The sequence below is a fragment of the Acanthochromis polyacanthus genome, chromosome 6 (assembly GCF_021347895.1).
Source record: "Acanthochromis polyacanthus isolate Apoly-LR-REF ecotype Palm Island chromosome 6, KAUST_Apoly_ChrSc, whole genome shotgun sequence".
NCBI lineage: Eukaryota > Metazoa > Chordata > Actinopteri > Pomacentridae > Acanthochromis > Acanthochromis polyacanthus.
The window spans coordinates 2699486-2721209 of record NC_067118.1 but is presented as its reverse complement, the minus strand read 5'-3'; the positions used below and the strand labels follow the sequence as shown (position 1 = coordinate 2721209).

Sequence of the window (21724 nt, the reverse complement as noted above, 5' to 3'; positions counted from 1 at the left end):
TATTATTCAGTCTATGGGTTCAACCACAGACTGTATAGTAAAGATTTATTATCTTTATGTGGAATAAAGTTTTATTATGTATAATAAAGTTACACCATCTGTGAATTTAACGAGCTGCCAAAATAAAGCAGAAATAACTAAATATTTTCTTTATAAAATTATTTAAATCATGCATGAATATGAATTTTTACGCCATCGTTGTATGTTTTCATTTATAATCTTTAACTTTTATATTCGATGTTTAATATCATCATCTTGACTTTGAACTCGAACTTTTAAATCGAAACATTGAGCTTTAATGGTTGATATTTGATATCATCATCTCAGCTTTGAACTTGTACATTTTATTTGTTTTATGTCATTATGTTTAACGCATGCATTTGACATTTTGTGTCATAAATTTTCATCTTTTATCTTTTCAAAAATGTTTTTTTGCATTATTTATGTCTTGATTTTTTATAAACCCATAAATTTATTCATTTATTTTTGCTTTTATTCTTTTTTGTTTCCTTAAATTCATTTTTTGGCATTTTTAAACCACATTTTTAACTTTTTTAAAACCTCATAATTTGTTTTGTTTTTTTTTAATCTCACAGATTGGAATTTTATCTCGTGAATTTTATTGATGATCTAATTTTAATTCATCCTTTTGCACATATTTATACATATATTTATTGTGGCAGTTATCATGTTACGTTTTCCGTTAAATAAAAAAAAACTACAGAAACTGACGGCGGCGCACGCATTCTACGTCATCAGCAGGCGTCCAAGCGGGAAATCAACGGTTCGGAAACCGGAGTTTCCAAAAGAACTGGGGGATTCTTTTCACCGAGCTGCTGGTTAAACTGGGTGCTGGTTCTGCTGCAGACTGGTTAGTGGAGGTTAAACTTAATAGCTAGCGGGTTATTTAACCACACAGAGTCCAGTTAGAGATGATAGTTAGCTTCTGGTTAGCTTTAGCTGCTAAATGAAGCTTCCTGACTGTTTGTTTTCTTGTTTATCCTCGTGTGTTTTGTAATTTCCTACTTTGTTCTCTCTGTTTTTTCAGCCGTCATGGCCAACAGGAAGCGGCTGTCCAACACCCAGAGCTCCTCTCAGGCCAGAGTAAGTCTGGACTTTTATTTAGTTTGTTTATATTCAGGTTATTTATTGGATTTATTATTAATATTATGGCTGATACACACTTTAAAATGTGTGAAAGGAGGATTATTAATAGGATTTATCAAAGTAAATAAATAATACTGATGTGTAAACTCCTGTAGACCAGATCCATGTCTAAAAACTTCACATCTAGACCCAGAAAATGTGGTCAGGATTCAGTTTAAAACATGTTTTAGGCTTGTGAGACCTTTATTTTTGTTGTTGAGACATATCAGCGGGGAATTTTTCTGTGCTGACCCGGTCTAGGTGCCAAAACCACCACATGCAGACGTACACACGTGGACAAAATTGTTGGTACCCCTCAGTTAAAGAAGGAAAAACCCACAATTCTCACTGAAATCACTTGAAACTCACAAAAGTAACAATAAGTAAAAATTTATTGAAAATTAAATAATCAAAAACAGCCATCACTTTTTGAATTGTTGATTAACATAATTATTTAAAAAAACAAACTAATGAAACAGGCCTGGACAAAAATGATGGTACCTCTATAAAAGATTGAAAACTATTTGACCAGAGTGACATGATTAACTCAGGTGTGTCATTTAATTGACATCACAGGTGTTTCCAAACTCATAATCAGTCAGTCTGCCTATTTAAAGGGAGACAAGTAGTCACCCTGCTGTTTGGTGAAAAGGTGTGTACCACACTGAACATGGACAACAGAAAGCGAAGGAGAGAATTGTCCCAGGACATCCGAAAAAAAATGATAGACAAACATCTTAAAGGTAAAGGCTATAAGACCATCTCTAAACAGCTTGAAGTTCCTGTGACAACAGTGGCTCATATTATTCAGAAGTTCAAGACCCACGGGACAGTAGCCAACCTCCCTGGACGTGGCCGCAAGAGGAAAATTGATGACAAATTGAAGAGACGGATCGTTGGAATTGTATCCAAAGAGCCCAGAGCAACCTCCAAAGAAATTAAAGGTGAACTCCAAGGCCAAGGTACATCAGTGTCAGATCGCACCATTCGTCATTGTTTGAGCCAAAGTGGACTTCATGGGAGACGACCAAGGAGGACACCACTGCTGAAAAAAACTCATAAAAAAGCCAGACTGGAATTTGCAAAAATGCATGTTGACAAGCCACAAAGCTTCTGGGAGAATGTCCTTTGGACAGATGAGACCAAACTGGAGCTTTTTGGTAAGGCACATCAACTCTATGTTCATAGACTCAAAAACCAAGCATATCAAGAAAAGAACACTGTCCCTACGGTGAAACATGGAGGAGGCTCAGTAATGTTTTGGGGCTGCTTTGCTGCATCTGGCACAGGGTGTCTTGAAAGTGTGCAAGGTACGATGAAATCTGAAGACTATCAAGGCATTCTGGAGAGAAATGTGCTGCCTAGTGTCAGAAAGCTTGGTCTCAGTCGCAGGTCATGGGTCTTCCAACAGGACAACAATCCAAAACACACAGCCAAAAACACCCAAGAATGGCTGAGAGAAAAGCGTTGGACTATTCTAAAGTGGCCTTCTATGAGCCCAGATCTGAATCCCATTGAACATATGTGGAAGGAGCTGAAACATGCCATTTGGAGAAGACACCCATCAAACCTGAGACAACTGGAGCTGTTTGCTCATGAGGAGTGGGCCAAAATACCTGTTGACAGCTGCAGAACGCTCATTGACAAATACAGAAATCGTTTCATTGCAGTGATTGCCTCAAAAGGTTGTGCAACAAAATATTAAGTTATGGGTACCATCATTTTTGTCCAGGCCTGTTTCATTAGTTTTTTTTTTTTTAAATAATTATGTTAATCAACAATTCAAAAGTGATGGCTGATTTTGATTATTTAATTTTCAATAAATTTTTATTTATTGTTACTTTTGTGAGTTTCAAGTGATTTCAGTGAGAATTGTGGGTTTTTCCTTCTTTGACTGAGGGGTACCAACAATTTTGTTCATGTGTGTATAAACTCCTGTCAGATGATCTCAGAAAAATGACACAAAATTTATGATTATGACACTGAACAATGCAAAAAATACACTAAAAGATGCAAAAATTCCAGAAAAGTTGCAAAAAAAATGACACTAAAAAATGAAAAAGTGAGACAAAAAGATGCAAAAATCACACTAAGAGATGAAAAAATTTCACAACAGTTGCAAAAATTACGCAAAAAGATGCAAATATTCTGAGAAAGTTGCAAAAATGACACGATGCAAAAATGACTGACAGTTGCAGAAATGACAGTAAAAGGTCAAAAAAATATACAAAAGATGCCAAAATTATGCAAAAAGATGCAAAAATGCCTCTAAAAGATGCACAAAATTAAACAAACAGCAAAAATTTGGAAAAAAGACGTGAAACGACGACACAAGGAGACAAAAACAGCAGTGGCAGAATTTTTATTTTATACAACCTGGTTTCTGCACTCGGTTTATTTTTGGTATTTTTTAAAAACGGATTCATAGAGTAAAGCGGTTTTGATCAGATTATCTTTCTACACGTTGGTGCTTTGTGACTTTTCTGTGGTTCAAAGTGAAGTTTCTGCCTTTAGAAGCATCCTGGCAGCTCGATGACTCAGGAGGACGATGATGACGTCACCTTCACTCAGCCCAGCACGTCTCAGGTCCAGAGAGGTCTGGAGAAAGTCACCGAGGCTCAGGTCGAACAGAAGGTAGAGGAAATGCTCTTTGAAATCGATCACAAACCTGAGTTTTGCTTTCCTAACGCACCTGTTTGTCCCGCAGACGGCTGAGGTGGTTCAGTACTTCCTGGTCAAAGAGCAGAAGAAGGTTCCGGTTCGTCGAGCAGGTAAACCCACAAACCAGCAGCTCACTGAGGGGAAAAGAAAAACGTGGGGCCGTTTTCAGCTGCTGTTGTCCGTCACTGCAATCCAGACCAGAAAATCAACTGGAATGAACTCGTCTGGAAGTTCAGATACCGACTGAACATGAAAAAAGACGTGAAACAGCGACACAAAGAGAGAAAAATAACAGGAGAAGATGCAAAAATGAAAGGAAAAGGTGCAAGAATTACACAAAACCTTAGAAAAATGATGTGAAACATTACAGAAATGACAAGAAGTGATCCAAAAATAATACAGGAAGATGCAAAAATTACACAAAAAGATGTGAAAATTACACAAAGATGCAAAACTTATATTGCAAGATACAAAAAATGCAGTAAAAGATGCAAAAATTACACTTTAAGATGCAAAAATGAAAGAAAAAGGTGCAAGAATTACACAAAACTTTGCAAAAAAAAAAAACATTCCAGATATGACAAGAAGGGATGTAAAAATGAAACTAAAATATGCAACTTACACTAGAAGTTGCAAAAATAACAACAGAAGACGTAAAAAATGACGCTAAAAGATACAGAAAATTACACTGAAAGAAACCGAAAATACACTAAAAGAAGCAAAGATTACACTGAAACTTGCAAAAAGGACAATAAAAGAAGCAAAAATGGCACTAATGAAGCAAAAATTACACCAATAGTTGGGAAAAATGACACTAAAATTAGCAAAAATGGCTGCAAAAAGATGCACAAAGGAAAGAAAAGATGCAAAAAATACACAACCTTGCAAAAATGACAAGAAATGATGCAAAAATAATATGCAAAGTTGCAAAAATGACACAAAAAGACCTAAAAATGAAAGAAAACGGTGCCGGAATTACACTAAAAGATGCAAAAAATATATAAAGATGCAAAAATGACACTAAAAGATCCAAAAAAGGATGCAAAGAGATGAAAAAATGAACAAAAAGATGCAAAAAGTACACTACTTGTTTTAAAAATGACAAATGATTGCAGAAATGATAAGAAGTGAACAAAAAATATGGAAAGTTGCAAAAATTATGCGAAAAATGCAAAATTACACTGAAAGATGCGAAAAATTACACTAAAAGGTGAAAAAATGACACAAAGATCCAAAAAAAAGGTTGCCAAAAGATGCAAAAATGAAACAAAAAAGTGCAGAATGTATTATAGATGTTGAAAAATGACATTAAACCTTGCAAAAAATAGCACAAAAAGATGAAAATGAAAGAAAAAGGTGAAAGAATTACACAAAACCTTGCAAAAATGACGTAAAAACATTCCAGATATGACGCAAAAATGCTACTAAAAGACAAAAATTATGTTAAGAGAAGAAAAAAACGACACTAAAAGATGCGGAAACAACATTTAAAAAAGCAAAACGACACTATAAGCTGCAAAAATGAGACTAAAATGAAAAGTGTTTGGTCCTTGAAGCTCTAAATCAGGCCACTATGTTTAATTTAACAATAAATATTTCACTTTAAACTGTAATTAGGAGATGGAAATGTTTAAACTGTGAATAACTTTGCTTGTTTTTCTTCCAGATCTTGTGAAACACGTGTTGAAGGAGCACAGAAACATTTATCCTGAGATCCTAAAGAGAGCAGCTCGGACCTTAGACCAGGTCTGGTCTGGATCATTTATTATGTTCAGGAATTCTCACGTTATTATGATTAAAACTGATGTGTTCTTGTCATTTTTCCAATCTTTTGACCAGGTGTTTGGTTTAAAACTGGTAGAAATCGACCCCAAAAACCACCTGTACATCCTCATCAACAACCTGGAGCCGAGTGACGGAGCTTCACCCATCAAGTGAGGATCAAAGATCACAAATCTGAAGGATCAGTCAGTGCTGAGCCTCAGAACTTCATCAGTCCAGCAGATAGACACTTTAGGAGGAGAAACACGTCTGAGTTCTGGTAAAAACTGCAACTGAAATAACTAAAAAAGCTGGAAGATCACCACAGAAATGGCCAAAATCCCCACAAAAAGACACAAAATCATCCTGACAGGTTCAAATATGTCAGGAAAAATACTAAAATTACCACACAAAGGACCAAAATCTGCCACAAAACAGGTGAAAATACAACAAAAACTCAAATTTGGCACAAAAATACACAAAACAACCAGAGCACCTTCCAAAACTACCACAAAAAGACACAAATCACCACAAAAACAGCCTAAGCTACCTTGGAAGGTTCAAATATGCCAGAAAAAAATACTGAAATCACCACAAAAAGACACAAAATCATCCTGAAAGGTTCAAATATGCCAGGAAAAAATACTGAAATCACCACAAAAAGACACAAAATCATCCTGAAAGGTTCAAATATGCCAGGAAAAATACTGAAATCACCACAAAAAGACACAAAATCATCCTGAAAGGTTCAAATATGCCAGGAAAAATACTGAAATCACCACAAAAAGACACAAAATCATCCTGAAAGGTTCAAATATGCCAGGAAAAATACTGAAATCACCACAAAAAGACACAAAATCATCCTGAAAGGTTCAAATATGCCAGGAAAAATACTGAAATCACCACAAAAAGACAAAATCATCCTGAAAAGTTCAAATATGCCAGGAAAAAATACTGAAATCACCACAAAAAGACACAAAATCATCCTGAAAAGTTCAAATATGCCAGGAAAAAATACTGAAATCACCACAAAAAGACACAAAATCATCCTGAAAGGTTCAAATATGCCAGGAAAAAATACTGAAATCACCACAAAAAGACACAAAATCATCCTGAAAGGTTTAAATATGCCAGGAAAAAATACTAAAATCACCACAAAAGACACAAAATCATCCTGAAAGGTTCAAATATGCCAGGAAAAAATACTGAAATCACCACAAAAGACACAAAATCATCCTGAAAGGTTCAAATATGCCAGGAAAAAATACTGAAATCACCACAAAAAGACACAAAATCATCCTGAAAGGTTCAAATATGCCAGGAAAAATACTGAAATCACCACAAAAAGACACAAAATCATCCTGAAAGGTTCAAATATGCCAGGAAAAAATACTGAAATCACCACAAAAGACACAAAATCATCCTGAAAGGTTCAAATATGCCAGGAAAAATACTAAAATCACCACAAAAAGACACAAAATCATCCTGAAAGGTTCAAATATGCCAGGAAAAAATACTGAAATCACCACAAAAAGACACAAAATCATCCTGAAAGGTTCAAATATGCCAGGAAAAAATACTGAAATCACCACAAAAAGACACAAAATCATCCTGAAAGGTTCAAATATGCCAGGAAAAATACTGAAATCACCACAAAAAGACACAAAATCATCCTGAAAGGTTCAAATATGCCAGGAAAAAATACTGAAATCACTACAAAAAGACACAAAATCATCCTGAAAGGTTCAAATATGCCAGGAAAAAATACTGAAATCACCACAAAAAGACACAAAATCATCCTGAAAGGTTCAAATATGCCAGGAAAAAATACTAAAATCACCACAAAAAGACACAAAATCATCCTGAAAGGTTTAAATATGCCAGGAAAAAATACTGAAATCACCACAAAAAGACACAAAATCATCCTGAAAGGTTCAAATATGCCAGGAAAAAATACTGAAATCACCACAAAAAGACAAAATCATCCTGAAAGGTTCAAATATGCCAGGAAAAAATACTGAAATCACCACAAAAAGACACAAAATCATCCTGAAAGGTTCAAATATGCCAGGAAAAATACTGAAATCACCACAAAAAGACACAAAATCATCCTGAAAGGTTCAAATATGCCAGGAAAAAATACTGAAATCACCACAAAAGACAAAATCATCCTGAAAGGTTCAAATATGCCAGGAAAAATACTGAAATCACCACAAAAAGACACAAAATCATCCTGAAAGGTTCAAATATGCCAGGAAAAAATACTGAAATCACCACAAAAGACACAAAATCATCCTGAAAGGTTTAAATATGCCAGGAAAAAATACTGAAATCACCACAAAAAGACAAAATCATCCTGAAAAGTTCAAATATGCCAGGAAAAAATACTGAAATCACCACAAAAGACACAAAATCATCCTGAAAGGTTCAAATATGCCAGGAAAAAATACTGAAATCACCACAAAAAGACACAAAATCATCCTGAAAGGTTCAAATATGCCAGGAAAAATACTGAAATCACCACAAAAAGACACAAAATCATCCTGAAAGGTTCAAATATGCCAGGAAAAAATACTGAAATCACCACAAAAAGACACAAAATCATCCTGAAAGGTTCAAATATGCCAGGAAAAAATACTGAAATCACCACAAAAGACACAAAATCATCCTGAAAGGTTCAAATATGCCAGGAAAAAATACTGAAATCACCACAAAAGACACAAAATCATCCTGAAAGGTTCAAATATGCCAGGAAAAAATACTAAAATCACCACAAAAAGACACAAAATCATCCTGAAAGGTTCAAATATGCCAGGAAAAAATACTGAAATCACCACAAAAAGACACAAAATCATCCTGAAAGGTTCAAATATGCCAGGAAAAAATACTGAAATCACCACAAAAAGACACAAAATCATCCTGAAAGGTTCAAATATGCCAGGAAAAAATACTGAAATCACCACAAAAAGACACAAAATCATCCTGAAAGGTTCAAATATGCCAGGAAAAAATACTGAAATCACCACAAAAAGACACAAAATCATCCTGAAAGGTTCAAATATGCCAGGAAAAAATACTAAAATCACCACAAAAAGACACAAAATCATCCTGAAAGGTTTAAATATGCCAGGAAAAAATACTGAAATCACCACAAAAAGACACAAAATCATCCTGAAAGGTTCAAATATGCCAGGAAAAAATACTGAAATCACCACAAAAAGACAAAATCATCCTGAAAGGTTCAAATATGCCAGGAAAAAATACTGAAATCACCACAAAAAGACACAAAATCATCCTGAAAGGTTCAAATATGCCAGGAAAAATACTGAAATCACCACAAAAAGACACAAAATCATCCTGAAAGGTTCAAATATGCCAGGAAAAAATACTGAAATCACCACAAAAGACAAAATCATCCTGAAAGGTTCAAATATGCCAGGAAAAATACTGAAATCACCACAAAAAGACACAAAATCATCCTGAAAGGTTCAAATATGCCAGGAAAAAATACTGAAATCACCACAAAAAGACACAAAATCATCCTGAAAGGTTTAAATATGCCAGGAAAAAATACTGAAATCACCACAAAAGACACAAAATCATCCTGAAAGGTTCAAATATGCCAGGAAAAAATACTGAAATCACCACAAAAAGACACAAAATCATCCTGAAAGGTTCAAATATGCCAGGAAAAAATACTGAAATCACCACAAAAGACAAAATCATCCTGAAAGGTTCAAATATGCCAGGAAAAATACTGAAATCACCACAAAAAGACAAAATCATCCTGAAAGGTTCAAATATGCCAGGAAAAAATACTAAAATCACCACAAAAGACACAAAATCATCCTGAAAGGTTCAAATATGCCAGGAAAAAATACTGAAATCACCACAAAAGACAAAATCATCCTGAAAGGTTCAAATATGCCAGGAAAAAATACTGAAATCACCACAAAAAGACAAAATCATCCTGAAAGGTTTAAATATGCCAGGAAAAAATACTGAAATCACCACAAAAAGACACAAAATCATCCTGAAAGGTTCAAATATGCCAGGAAAAAATACTAAAATCACCACAAAAGACACAAAATCATCCTGAAAGGTTCAAATATGCCAGGAAAAAATACTGAAATCACCACAAAAGACAAAATCATCCTGAAAGGTTCAAATATGCCAGGAAAAAATACTGAAATCACCACAAAAGACACAAAATCATCCTGAAAGGTTCAAATATGCCAGGAAAAAATACTGAAATCACCACAAAAAGACACAAAATCATCCTGAAAGGTTCAAATATGCCAGGAAAAAATACTGAAATCACCACAAAAAGACACAAAATCATCCTGAAAGGTTCAAATATGCCAGGAAAAAATACTAAAATCACCACAAAAAGACACAAAATCATCCTGAAAGGTTTAAATATGCCAGGAAAAAATACTGAAATCACCACAAAAAGACACAAAATCATCCTGAAAGGTTCAAATATGCCAGGAAAAAATACTGAAATCACCACAAAAAGACACAAAATCATCCTGAAAGGTTCAAATATGCCAGAAAAAAATACTGAAATCACCACAAAAGACACAAAATCATCCTGAAAGGTTCAAATATGCCAGGAAAAAATACTGAAATCACCACAAAAAGACACAAAATCATCCTGAAAGGTTCAAATATGCCAGGAAAAAATACTGAAATCACCACAAAAAGACACAAAATCATCCTGAAAGGTTCAAATATGCCAGGAAAAAATACTGAAATCACCACAAAAAGACACAAAATCATCCTGAAAGGTTCAAATATGCCAGGAAAAAATACTAAAATCACCACAAAAAGACACAAAATCATCCTGAAAGGTTTAAATATGCCAGGAAAAAATACTGAAATCACCACAAAAAGACACAAAATCATCCTGAAAGGTTCAAATATGCCAGGAAAAAATACTGAAATCACCACAAAAAGACACAAAATCATCCTGAAAGGTTCAAATATGCCAGAAAAAAATACTGAAATCACCACAAAAGACACAAAATCATCCTGAAAGGTTCAAATATGCCAGGAAAAAATACTGAAATCACCACAAAAAGACACAAAATCATCCTGAAAGGTTCAAATATGCCAGGAAAAAATACTGAAATCACCACAAAAAGACACAAAATCATCCTGAAAGGTTCAAATATGCCAGGAAAAAATACTGAAATCACCACAAAAAGACACAAAATCATCCTGAAAGGTTCAAATATGCCAGGAAAAAATACTGAAATCACCACAAAAAGACACAAAATCATCCTGAAAGGTTCAAATATGCCAGGAAAACCCGAGAAAGTCACCACAAAACAGGTGAAACCAAAAATAGGACTACAGTCCTTCCAAACTTGACTAAATTATAAAAACTTGTGTAAAATGACTCGTAAAGACTTAATTTGTCATTAGGACTCAAAACTAAACTAAAATTAGTCAAATTGTTCTTTGGTTTGTTTAAAAAAAAACACACATTTTGATTGAAAAGCCCCAAATACTGTTCAAAATTACCTAAAAATGAAATAAAAACTGCCCAAATGACTCCTAGTTTATCGTAAATTACTATAAAATGGTCCTAAAAGACTTAATTTGTCCAGAATGACTGAAAACTTGAATAAAATGAATCAAAGCTGGTTCTAAATGAGCTGAAATCTAAACAAAATGAAAAAAAAAAGTTCATAATCACTTGAAAATTGCCCAAAGCTTTTCCAAAACACTACAGTTATCTAAATAATAATGATCTGCCTCAGTTTCTACAAAACGCCTCCACCTGACCGAAAGTGACTCAGAAAATAACAAAAAGGCTTAATTTGTGTAAAATGATTAAGACGACAAAACATGCCCTAATGAGGTGAAAGTTTAAAAAAAGACATGAAACACCGACACACAGAGACAAAAAGAAGATGCAAAAATGAAACAGAAAAGTGTGAGTACTACACAAAACCTGACAAAAATGACAAGAAATGATGCAAACCTGACCCTAAAAGACACAAAAATGACACTGAAAGACACAAAAATGAAACTAAGACACAAAAATGGCACTGAAAGACACAAAAATGAAACTAAAAGACACAAAAATGACACTGAAAGACACAAAAATGAAACTAAAAGACACAAAAATGACACTGAAAGACACAAAAATGAAACTAAAAGACACAAAAATGACAAGAAATGATGCAAACCTGACCCTAAAAGACACAAAAATGACACTGAAAGACACAAAAATGAAACTAAAAGACACAAAAATGACACTGAAAGACACAAAAATGACACTGAAAGACACAAAAATGAAACTAAAAGACACAAAAATGAAACTAAAAGACACAAAAATGACACTGAAAGACACAAAAATGAAACTAAAAGACACAAAAATGAAACTAAAAGACACAAAAATGACACTGAAAGACACAAAAATGAAACTAAAAGACACAAAAATGACACTGAAAGACACAAAAATGACACTAAAAGACACAAAAATGACACTAAACTATACAAATATGACACTCTGGAGACTCTCCTGGCCGTTCCACAAATGCCGGCTGTCAAATTCTGCCGGCTGACACATCACAGGCTGTCAGTAAGACGCTTCTGAGGAAGGAGAGAGGTTTCGCCAAAACTGTCAAGGTAGCAAGGTAATCAACATCTACCTGATTATTCTATGTCTGAACAAAAGAACTCAAAATCAGGACACAAAAAGATGCTGAAAATGCAAAAAGGATAGTAAAAGATGCAAAAATTAAACTGAAATATGCATAAATGACACTAAAAGAAGCAAAAATTAAACTGAAATATGCATAAATGTCACTAAAAGATGCTAAAATGACCCAAAAACATGACACACAAAAAGCACAATGAAAAATGGGAAGTTTTCCCAAATGAAAGGTTTCATTTTTACTCACATTAAAATGATCCAACATGGGAAAAAACCCACAAAACTCATCCAGAATGTCTTGAAACCTTTCCAAAATGAGAAAAAAATGTCAGAAATGAATTAGAAATGGACCAAAATCACTGAGAATGGGTCCAAAAATGAGTAAAGAAACTGTCCTAAATGATTAAACATGCTCTGAACGTTTCCGATGGACTTTTTTGGGGGAACCTGCTGGATCTTTGGCGTGTTTCCTCATGAACTGGACGTAGTCTGCTGAAGCTGACCTGTTGTTCTCTGCAGCAGCCCCGCCGATCCTAAGAGAGGTCTGCTGTTCGTCATCCTCAGCGTGATCTTCATGAAGGGAGGCGTCGTCAGAGAAAGTAAGTTCCTGATTTCACCTGCTCAGCGTTTGTGACCGAACCCCAAACCAACGTCTGCCTCTGCTCGCTCCTCCAGACGTCATCTGGAACCTGCTGAAGAAGCTGCGTGTGGATCCGGGGTGAGGACCGCTTTAAGATTCACAACAGGAAGCTGAGTTCATTAACGAGCTCACTGTCAATTAGTCCGTTTGTCCTCTGCAGAGAGAAGCACGAAGACTTTGGAGACGTGAAGAAGGTCGTCACAGATGAGTTCGTACGTCAGAGGTGAACTTCACTTTGGTCCTTTTCATGAAAGAATCCAGACTTTACCGGTAATCTCATTACAAAGTCCTTCTGTGGGTCTGCAAAAATGAAACTAAAATATACAAATGTCACACAGAAAGATGCAAAAGTAAAACTGAAAGAAGCTGAAATAAACTAAAACATGCAAAAATGACACTAAAAGAAGGAAAAAGTCCAGAATAATACACAAATGATGCTCAAAGATGCTAAAATGATGCAAAAAGTACACTAGAAGTTGGATAAATGACACAAAAAAATACAAAAATGTGCAAGAATACCACAAAACCTTGCCAAAATGACTCTACGTGTTGCAGAAATGAGACAAAATCGACATGGAAAGAAGCAAAAATGACAATAAAAGATACAAATATGACACTAAAAGAAGCAAAAAGTATGCTAGAAGTTGAACAAATGACACTAAAGTACACAAAAATGAAACAAAGGTGCAAGAATTACACAAAACCTTGCAAAACTAACACTACATGCTGCAGAAATTACATAAATCATTGTAGAAATGACGAAGCTATGCAAAAATGACACTAAAAGATGCCAAAATAACGTTAAGAGACAAAATGATGCAGGAAGATGTAATCTGATTACAAAATTCTTCTGTGGATTTGGAAAGCATCTTTTTCCACCTAAGAAATCACCAAATTTACCCCATTTATCAGAAGAGAAAGCTGTAAAAACAGGAAAATGATCAATAAATAAGGTGAATGTGTGAAAGCCTCGTTGCTAAATTAGAAGTAGTGGCTGATTTTGAGCTTTGAAGAGCAAAAGTGTCACAAAAACAAACGAAAACACAAAGTGTGTGTTCAAACTGACAAATATTTGAGAATTACACAGAAGGAACAGAATCATGTTTGTTCTTCATTAACCTGAAACCTGCTGCTGACAGCAAACGTATTTTTAACTTTTGTAAAATGAGCGATCAGTGAAATGGACTTCTGCTGTTATAATACATAGAATTGTTCTCTGATTGCTGAAAAACACCAGCAAGGTTCCAGAAATGTTCAAAATATGCCGAAATGGGGCAAAAGAAAATGGTCCAGAATGACCGAAATCTGTCCCAGATGGTCTAAGATGATTTTAAAAAAACTCCAGTGACTCTAAATGAGTGGAAAATGACTTCAGATTTGGATCAAATGACTTAAGACAAGTCCAGCATGACAGAAAGTATCTAAAGTGACTTCACATTAGTCTGAAATGACTTCCACAGTGACTTGACATTTAAAAATGATCAAAATTAAAATGACAAAAAAATATTCAGAGTGACTTAATATTAATCTGGAGTGACATAAGTTTATTAAAATAATTTGAAACCTGTTCAAAAGCACAAAATCAATGCTTGAAGTGGCTTAAAGTTGGTCTGCAATGACTTAAAATGTGTCCTTAATGACTTTAAAGATTGTCCTTAGTTACTCAAAACTTGACCGAGGTAATAAAAGAAATGTCCAAGATGACTTTGAATTGGTCTTAAATGAGTTAAAATTGGTCCAAAATGACTTAAAACTTGTCCAAAGTAACAAAACATGTCTTAAGTGACTTAATATTAGTCTGATGTGACTTAAAATTGGTCCAAAATGACTTATTCAAAATGAATTTAAAATTAGTATTAAAATATTTCAAATCTGTCCAACACGACTTCAAAAGATCCAGAGCGACCAAAATGACAAAAAAATCTATCTAAAGTGACTAAAACATGTCCAAATTTATTTAAAATGTATTAAAGGTTACATAAAACCTTGTTAGAAATAGTTTAAAATCAATCTAACCTGACTAAAACTTGTCCTTTATGATTTAAACGTGACAAAAGTCGATGAAAAAAGTTTGTTCTAAACTAAACAAATCCATTCTTAATGTTTGTACTTCCTGTAATCCAGTTACTGACCGTAATCTGATTACCTGGCTGTGTTCGGTGGCTCTGACAGTAATCTGATTACCTGGGTCTGTTTGGTGGCTCTGACAGTAATCTGATTACCTGGCTGTGTTCGGTAGCTCTGACAGTAATCTGATTACCTGGCTGTGTTTGTAGCTCTGACAGTAATCTGATTACCTGGCTGTGTTTGTAGCTCTGACAGTAATCTGATTACCTGGTTGTGTTCGGTAGCTCTGACAGTAATCTGATTACCTGGCTGTTTGCTAGCTCTGACAGTAATCTGATTACCTGGCTGTGTTTGGTGGCTCTGACAGTAATCTGATTACCTGGCTGTGTTTGGTGGCTCTGACAGTAATCTGATTACCTGGCTGTGTTCGGTGGCTCTGACAGTAATCTGATTACCTGGGTCTGTTTGGTGGCTCTGACAGTAATCTGATTACCTGGCTGTGTTCGGTAGCTCTGACAGTAATCTGATTACCTGGCTGTGTTTGTAGCTCTGACAGTAATCTGATTACCTGGCTGTGTTTGTAGCTCTGACAGTAATCTGATTACCTGGCTGTGTTCGGTGGCTCTGACAGTAATCTGATTACCTGGCTGTGTTCATTAGCTCTGATAGTAATCTGATTACCTGGCTGTGTTCGGTGGCTCTGATAGTAATCTGATTACCTGGCTGTGTTCGGTGGCTCTGACAGTAATCTGATTACCTGGCTGTGTTTGGTGGCTCTGACAGTAATCTGATTACCTGGCTGTGTTCAGTGGCTCTGACAGTAATCTGATTACCTGGCTGTGTTCATTAGCTCTGACAGTAATCTGATTACCTGGCTGTGTTCATTAGCTCTGACAGTAATCTGATTACCTGGCTGTGTTCGGTAGCTCTGACAGTAATCTGATTACCTGGCTGTGTTTGTAGCTCTGACAGTAATCTGATTACCTGGCTGTGTTTGTAGCTCTGACAGTAATCTGATTACCTGGCTGTTTGCTAGCTCTGACAGTAATCTGATTACCTGGCTGTGTTTGGTGGCTCTGACAGTAATCTGATTACCTGGCTGTGTTCGGTGGCTCTGATAGTAATCTGATTGCCTGGCTGTGTTCGGTGGCTCTGACAGTAATCTGATTACCTGGCTGTGTTTGGTGGCTCTGACAGTAATCTGATTACCTGGCTGTGTTCAGTGGCTCTGACAGTAATCTGATTACCTGGCTGTGTTCATTAGCTCTGACAGTAATCTGATTACCTGGCTGTGTTCATTAGCTCTGACAGTAATCTGATTACCTGGCTGTGTTCGGTAGCTCTGACAGTAATCTGATTACCTGGCTGTGTTTGTAGCTCTGACAGTAATCTGATTACCTGGCTGTGTTTGTAGCTCTGACAGTAATCTGATTACCTGTTTGTGTTCGGTAGCTCTGACAGTAATCTGATTACCTGGCTGTTTGCTAGCTCTGACAGTAATCTGATTACCTGGCTGTGTTTGGTGGCTCTGACAGTAATCTGATTACCTGGCTGTGTTTGGTGGCTCTGACAGTAATCTGATTACCTGGCTGTGTTCGGTGGCTCTGATAGTAATCTGATTACCTGGCTGTGTTCAGTGGCTCTGACAGTAATCTGATTACCTGGCTGTGTTTGGTGGCTCTGACAGTAATCTGATTACCTGGCTGTGTTTGGTGGCTCTGACAGTAATCTGATTACCTGGCTGTGTTCATTAGCTCTGACAGTAATCTGATTACCTGGCTGTGTTCATTGGCTCTGACAGTAATCTGATTACCTGGCTGTGTTCATTGGCTCTGACAGTAATCTGATTACCTGGCTGTGTTCATTGGCTCTGACAGTAATCTGATTACCTGGCTGTGTTCATTAGCTCTGACAGTAATCTGATTACCTGGCTGTGTTCATTAGCTCTGACAGTAATCTGATTACCTGGCTGTGTTCGGTGGCTCTGACAGTAATCTGATTACCTGGCTGTGTTCATTAGCTCTGACAGTAATCTGATTACCTGGCTGTGTTCATTAGCTCTGACAGTAATCTGATTACCTGGCTGTGTTCATTAGCTCTGACAGTAATCTGATTACCTGGCTGTGTTCATTAGCTCTGACAGTAATCTGATTACCTGGCTGTGTTCGGTAGCTCTGACAGTAATCTGATTACCTGGCTGTGTTTGTAGCTCTGACAGTAATCTGATTACCTGGCTGTGTTTGTAGCTCTGACAGTAATCTGATTACCTGGTTGTGTTCGGTAGCTCTGACAGTAATCTGATTACCTGGCTGTTTGCTAGCTCTGACAGTAATCTGATTACCTGGCTGTGTTTGGTGGCTCTGACAGTAATCTGATTACCTGGCTGTGTTTGGTGGCTCTGACAGTAATCTGATTACCTGGCTGTGTTCGGTGGCTCTGATAGTAATCTGATTACCTGGCTGTGTTCAGTGGCTCTGACAGTAATCTGATTACCTGGCTGTGTTTGGTGGCTCTGACAGTAATCTGATTACCTGGCTGTGTTCAGTGGCTCTGACAGTAATCTGATTACCTGGCTGTGTTTGGTGGCTCTGACAGTAATCTGATTACCTGGCTGTGTTCATTAGCTCTGACAGTAATCTGATTACCTGGCTGTGTTCGGTGGCTCTGACAGTAATCTGATTACCTGGCTGTGTTCATTAGCTCTGACAGTAATCTGATTACCTGGCTGTGTTCATTAGCTCTGACAGTAATCTGATTACCTGGCTGTGTTCATTGGCTCTGACAGTAATCTGATTACCTGGCTGTGTTCATTGGCTCTGACAGTAATCTGATTACCTGGCTGTGTTCATTGGCTCTGACAGTAATCTGATTACCTGGCTGTGTTCATTAGCTCTGACAGTAATCTGATTACCTGGCTGTGTTCATTAGCTCTGACAGTAATCTGATTACCTGGCTGTGTTCGGTGGCTCTGACAGTAATCTGATTACCTGGCTGTGTTCGGTGGCTCTGACAGTAATCTGATTACCTGGCTGTGTTTGGTGGCTCTGACAGTAATCTGATTACCTGGCTGTGTTCGGTGGCTCTGACAGTAATCTGATTACCTGGCTGTGTTCATTAGCTCTGACAGTAATCTGATTACCTGGCTGTGTTCATTAGCTCTGACAGTAATCTGATTACCTGGCTGTGTTCATTAGCTCTGACAGTAATCTGATTACCTGGCTGTGTTTGGTGGCTCAGTGCTGTAGTAAACAGACTCCTGATCAGGAGGTTGTGGGTTCGAGTCCCACCGTTGTTGTCCTGGTGTGTTCAGAGCCGGACTCTGTCAGACCATAGAGTCGGGTTTATACCACACCACAGATCAGCTGGAGGAGAACCACAACCAGACCTCTGAAGAACAGAGTCTGGAAGGAACTCTCTCTCCACACATTCAACTTTACAGATGTTTTAGACTGAACTTTTCTCATGTCCTACTTAGAAATCTGTTACTGAAGCACTCTAGTTCAGAGTTCATGAATTCCAGTTTCTGACTGTTTTTGTCTCATTTTTCACTAAAATATAACTTGACTTTAAGTCATTTTGGACCAGTTTTAGTCACTCTGGATCTTTTTTAGTCATTTTGCATACATTATGGATCATTTTAGTAGCCTAGCCGCACTAGACCCATGCTCTGAAGACACAAGGGTCTAGGGACTCTCGACAGGGAGGGAGGCGGGCTAAAAGGTTGTCTATCAAATCACTCTGCAGCAATTGGGTAGGTATACAACCAGTCAACGCAACAAATACCGTATTTTCACGACCAAAAGGCGCACTGTACCAAAAGGCGCAGTCTCAGTTATGTGTGCCATTACTGTATTTAACACACACATAAGGCGCACCTGATTATATGGCGAGGGTTTTATATACACTTCCCCCTTTAACGTTCTCATGGTGTCCTCTACTACGTCGGCCTTACAACAACAACACACACACAAGCATACAAGTGTGCGTATTTAAAAATAGAGCGGGAGCAAAACTGAGTTTGGTTGTGCTTTATTTTAGTATTGATTACAAAGTACTAACATTTTTTTAATCATCAATAGTCGTGGGCATGGTAAAACACACGGATTAAACAAGCACACAAGTGTGCGTATTTAAAAATAGAGCGGGAGCAAAACTGAGTTTGGTATTCACATTTTTTTTTTACCGGTAATCGTCATCAATCAGACCCATGGAAGTCCTCATCCTCTGTTTCTGAATTGAACAGCTGCACTAAACCTCCATCAAACATGCCAGGTTCACTTTCTTCACTGTCAGAGTCACTTTCCGTGCCGTGCGGCGCCTCGGAAATGATGCCGGCTTTTGCGAAAGCTCGAACAACAGTGCCAGCAGACACGTTAGCCCAAGCATTTACAATCCATTCGCAAATTGTGGCGTAACTCGCCCGGCGCTGCCTTCCACTCTTAGTGAAACTGTGGTCTCCATCGGTCATCCATCGCTCCCACGCCGCTCGCAGCCTTACTTTGAACGGCCGGTTCACACCGATGTCCAGCGGTTGGAGTTCCTTTGTCAGGCCTCCCGGAATGACAGCAAGCTCAGAGTTCATTTGCTTCACTTGTTTTTTAACATCGGCTGTGAGATGAGCACGCATAGAGTCACAGATCAACAGCGATGGTGATGCGTGGAAAAAACCACCTGGTCTACGTCCGCCTTACAACAACACACACAGGACGCACTGCACCATAGGGCGCGCCGCACAATTTGAAGAAAATCTAAGACTTTTATGTGCGCCTTATAGTCGTGAAAATACGGTAGGCTCCTAGAGCGCCGGAAATCAGAGGATGCAGTGGTTCGGTGAAGCCTTATTTATACAGTCAATGGGTGAAGCTCAAGTATATTACAGACATGTTAACAGAAAGATTATTCAGAGTCGGTGCTAATGGAGCTCAACGACTGTTGTCGTTTTTGTTGTCGACCCTGGCAGAGAATTAAATTCGTTGCCGTGGGTTGTCTAGTGTGGCTAGGCTAGTTGTTTCCGGTTGTTTCTGTCAGAATCGTCATGCCTCTGTCGTCACTTAGTTACGCCCGCCTTCTGACTCTACATTTCATGGTGATTGGTCCGGCCAGTTTTAGGAGAATCCAACCTCGAGCCTTATGGAGGGTAACGAGACCCACCCTGGCAGAGAATTAAATTTGTTGCCATGGGTTGTCTAGCACGGCTAGGCTATCATTTTAGGTCAGTTTGAATGGTTTTGAAGTAGTTTAATACTAATTTTAAGTCTCTTCAGACATTTCAGTTATTATAGACCAATTTTCAAGTCATTTAAGACTAATTCTATGTCACTTCAGAGTAATATTAAGTCACTTTTGATGTTTTTTGTTTCCTTGGACAAGTTTTAAGGTCATTATGGACACATTTTAAGTTACTTCAGATGAATTTTAAGTAAATTTAGACATCTTTTTGTCATTTTTAGTAAGTTTTGAATAATTTTGAAAAAATTTTTTAGGTCACTCTGGATCATTTTCAAGTCCTGATGATCCACTGCAAATATACAACTCCTGACCTCTGGTTGGAGGAGTCTTTGTCATGGTGCCTGTTGCTGCTAAACTCCCACAATGCTCTCTGCTTTAACATGAACTGCAGTCTGAGTGACGCCTCCTCTGGTCTCTACAGGATTAAACAGGAAGAGGCTCCACCTGGTGGAACAACCAGGAACTACATCTGATCTACATTTACCAAAATGCACGATGTTTTTTTTCTGCCTTAACATACTTTAAATGAGTTCAGTCATAACATTCCTGGTTGTTCTGTTTCTGCTGAGGTGTAAAATGAGCCCACAGTGAGGAAAAATGCTCCCGGAGCAAATGGAAAACACCTGAAGTTTGAATTAACCCGTTTTTGAATGAATGTGTTGCGTTCAGGTACCTGGAGTTTGTGCGAATCCCTCACACCGAGCCGGTCGAACACGAGCTCCGCTGGGGCCAACGCGCTGAAAAGGAAGTGTCCAAAACCAAAATCCTGGACGTCATGGGCGAAGTAAGTGTGTGGATGAGCAGATTTTAGCAGAGCTGAATTCAGCCCCGCAGAACGTTATTTAACAGAACGATGGTTTGACCTCAGCTCCACGAACGGGACCCTCAGAGCTGGAGTCAGCAGTACCGAGAAGCTCATTCCAGCCAGAACTCCACCCAGCAGCCTGGAAGCAGCAGCCAGAGATGACTGCACACTCTGTACTCGCCTTCAGTTATTTATTCTGGGTTAGAGAGACGCTGCAGCAGCAACGGACATGTTAGCTAGAGTCATTTAGTACAAGTTCCCCCCAAACCTCCTCAGAACATCTGGTTCTTCATCTGCAGTAACTTTATCAATGATCAGAGTTTCAGGTCCTTGAAGTCCACAGAGGAAAACATTCTCTGTAGAAAGTTCTAGAGTAGACGTCAGTAGATCTACTCTAGAACTTTCTCCAGGGGACGTTCTTCTTTTCTGCTTCCAGTCTAAGTTTAGTCTCAGAACATTCCAGGTCCTTGAAGTCCATAGAGGTGGGTCCAGAAGGACTAGAAATTGTAGTAAACAGCTGAAATTCATGGAAAATGCTTCAGAACTTTCCCTAAATGACTTGAAAGTTGAGGAAAATGACACAAACCCGCCTACTGTGGAGATGAAGAACCTGATGGTTCTGAAGAGGTACAGATTGATTTTTTTTTTTTTAAATAAAACGACCCGGTTTGAGTCTGTTGAAGCTGCAGCATTTCCAGTTATTTTACGTTGTTTACATATTTGTACATTAATTTGTTCTTTTCTT

At 37.5% G+C, this 21724-nt stretch overlaps 1 protein-coding gene and 2 long non-coding RNA genes across 46 annotated transcripts; 2 read left to right on the top strand and 1 right to left on the bottom strand.

The window, feature by feature from the left end:
* The first annotated feature begins 745 nt into the window (after positions 1-745).
* Positions 746-21625, top strand: ndnl2 (necdin-like 2). Its single transcript, XM_022217247.2, has 11 exons — positions 746-871; positions 1049-1104; positions 3661-3780; positions 3854-3917; positions 5474-5553; positions 5647-5741; positions 12758-12837; positions 12914-12956; positions 13039-13101; positions 20844-20958; positions 21043-21625. The coding sequence occupies exons 2-11, from the start codon at positions 1054-1056 to the stop codon at positions 21139-21141; spliced, it is 810 nt and encodes a 269-aa protein (XP_022072939.2). The 5' UTR covers positions 746-871; positions 1049-1053; the 3' UTR covers positions 21142-21625.
* On the top strand, positions 6481-9277 carry LOC127534409 (uncharacterized). 2 transcript variants are annotated; one of them, XR_007942568.1, is made up of 6 exons: positions 6481-6687; positions 6937-7248; positions 7625-7686; positions 8057-8181; positions 8306-8932; positions 8993-9277. It is a non-coding gene; the product is annotated as an uncharacterized LOC127534409 (long non-coding RNA). The 2 variants fall into 2 exon arrangements; XR_007942567.1 differs by lacking the exons at positions 6481-6687; positions 7625-7686; positions 8057-8181 and having other exon boundaries at positions 6704-7186.
* LOC127534407 (uncharacterized) lies at positions 14936-18213 on the bottom strand. Of its 43 annotated transcripts, XR_007942554.1 has the most exons (9): positions 18009-18213; positions 17857-17970; positions 17705-17742; positions 16419-17628; positions 16117-16154; positions 16003-16040; positions 15665-15892; positions 15551-15588; positions 15151-15400 (listed from the first exon to the last, which is right to left on the bottom strand). It is a non-coding gene; the product is annotated as an uncharacterized LOC127534407 (long non-coding RNA). The 43 variants fall into 43 exon arrangements; XR_007942545.1 differs by lacking the exon at positions 17705-17742 and having other exon boundaries at positions 17895-17970; XR_007942531.1 differs by adding an exon at positions 14936-15062 and having other exon boundaries at positions 15363-15400; positions 16419-18213.
* Positions 21626-21724: the final 99 nt, after the last annotated feature.

What these genes read in the sequence shown, in the direction of transcription:
- ndnl2 (XM_022217247.2), top strand. Translation starts at nt 1,054, where the DNA reads ATGGCCAACAGGAAGCGGCTGTCCAACACCCAGAGCTCCTCTCAGGCC. An exon ending in AAGCTGCGTGTGGATCCGGG is followed by an intron (nt 12,957 to 13,038) that starts GTGAGGACCGCT and finishes TGTCCTCTGCAG; the next exon opens with AGAGAAGCACGAAGACTTTG. An exon ending in TCCTGGACGTCATGGGCGAA is followed by an intron (nt 20,959 to 21,042) that starts GTAAGTGTGTGG and finishes GTTTGACCTCAG; the next exon opens with CTCCACGAACGGGACCCTCA.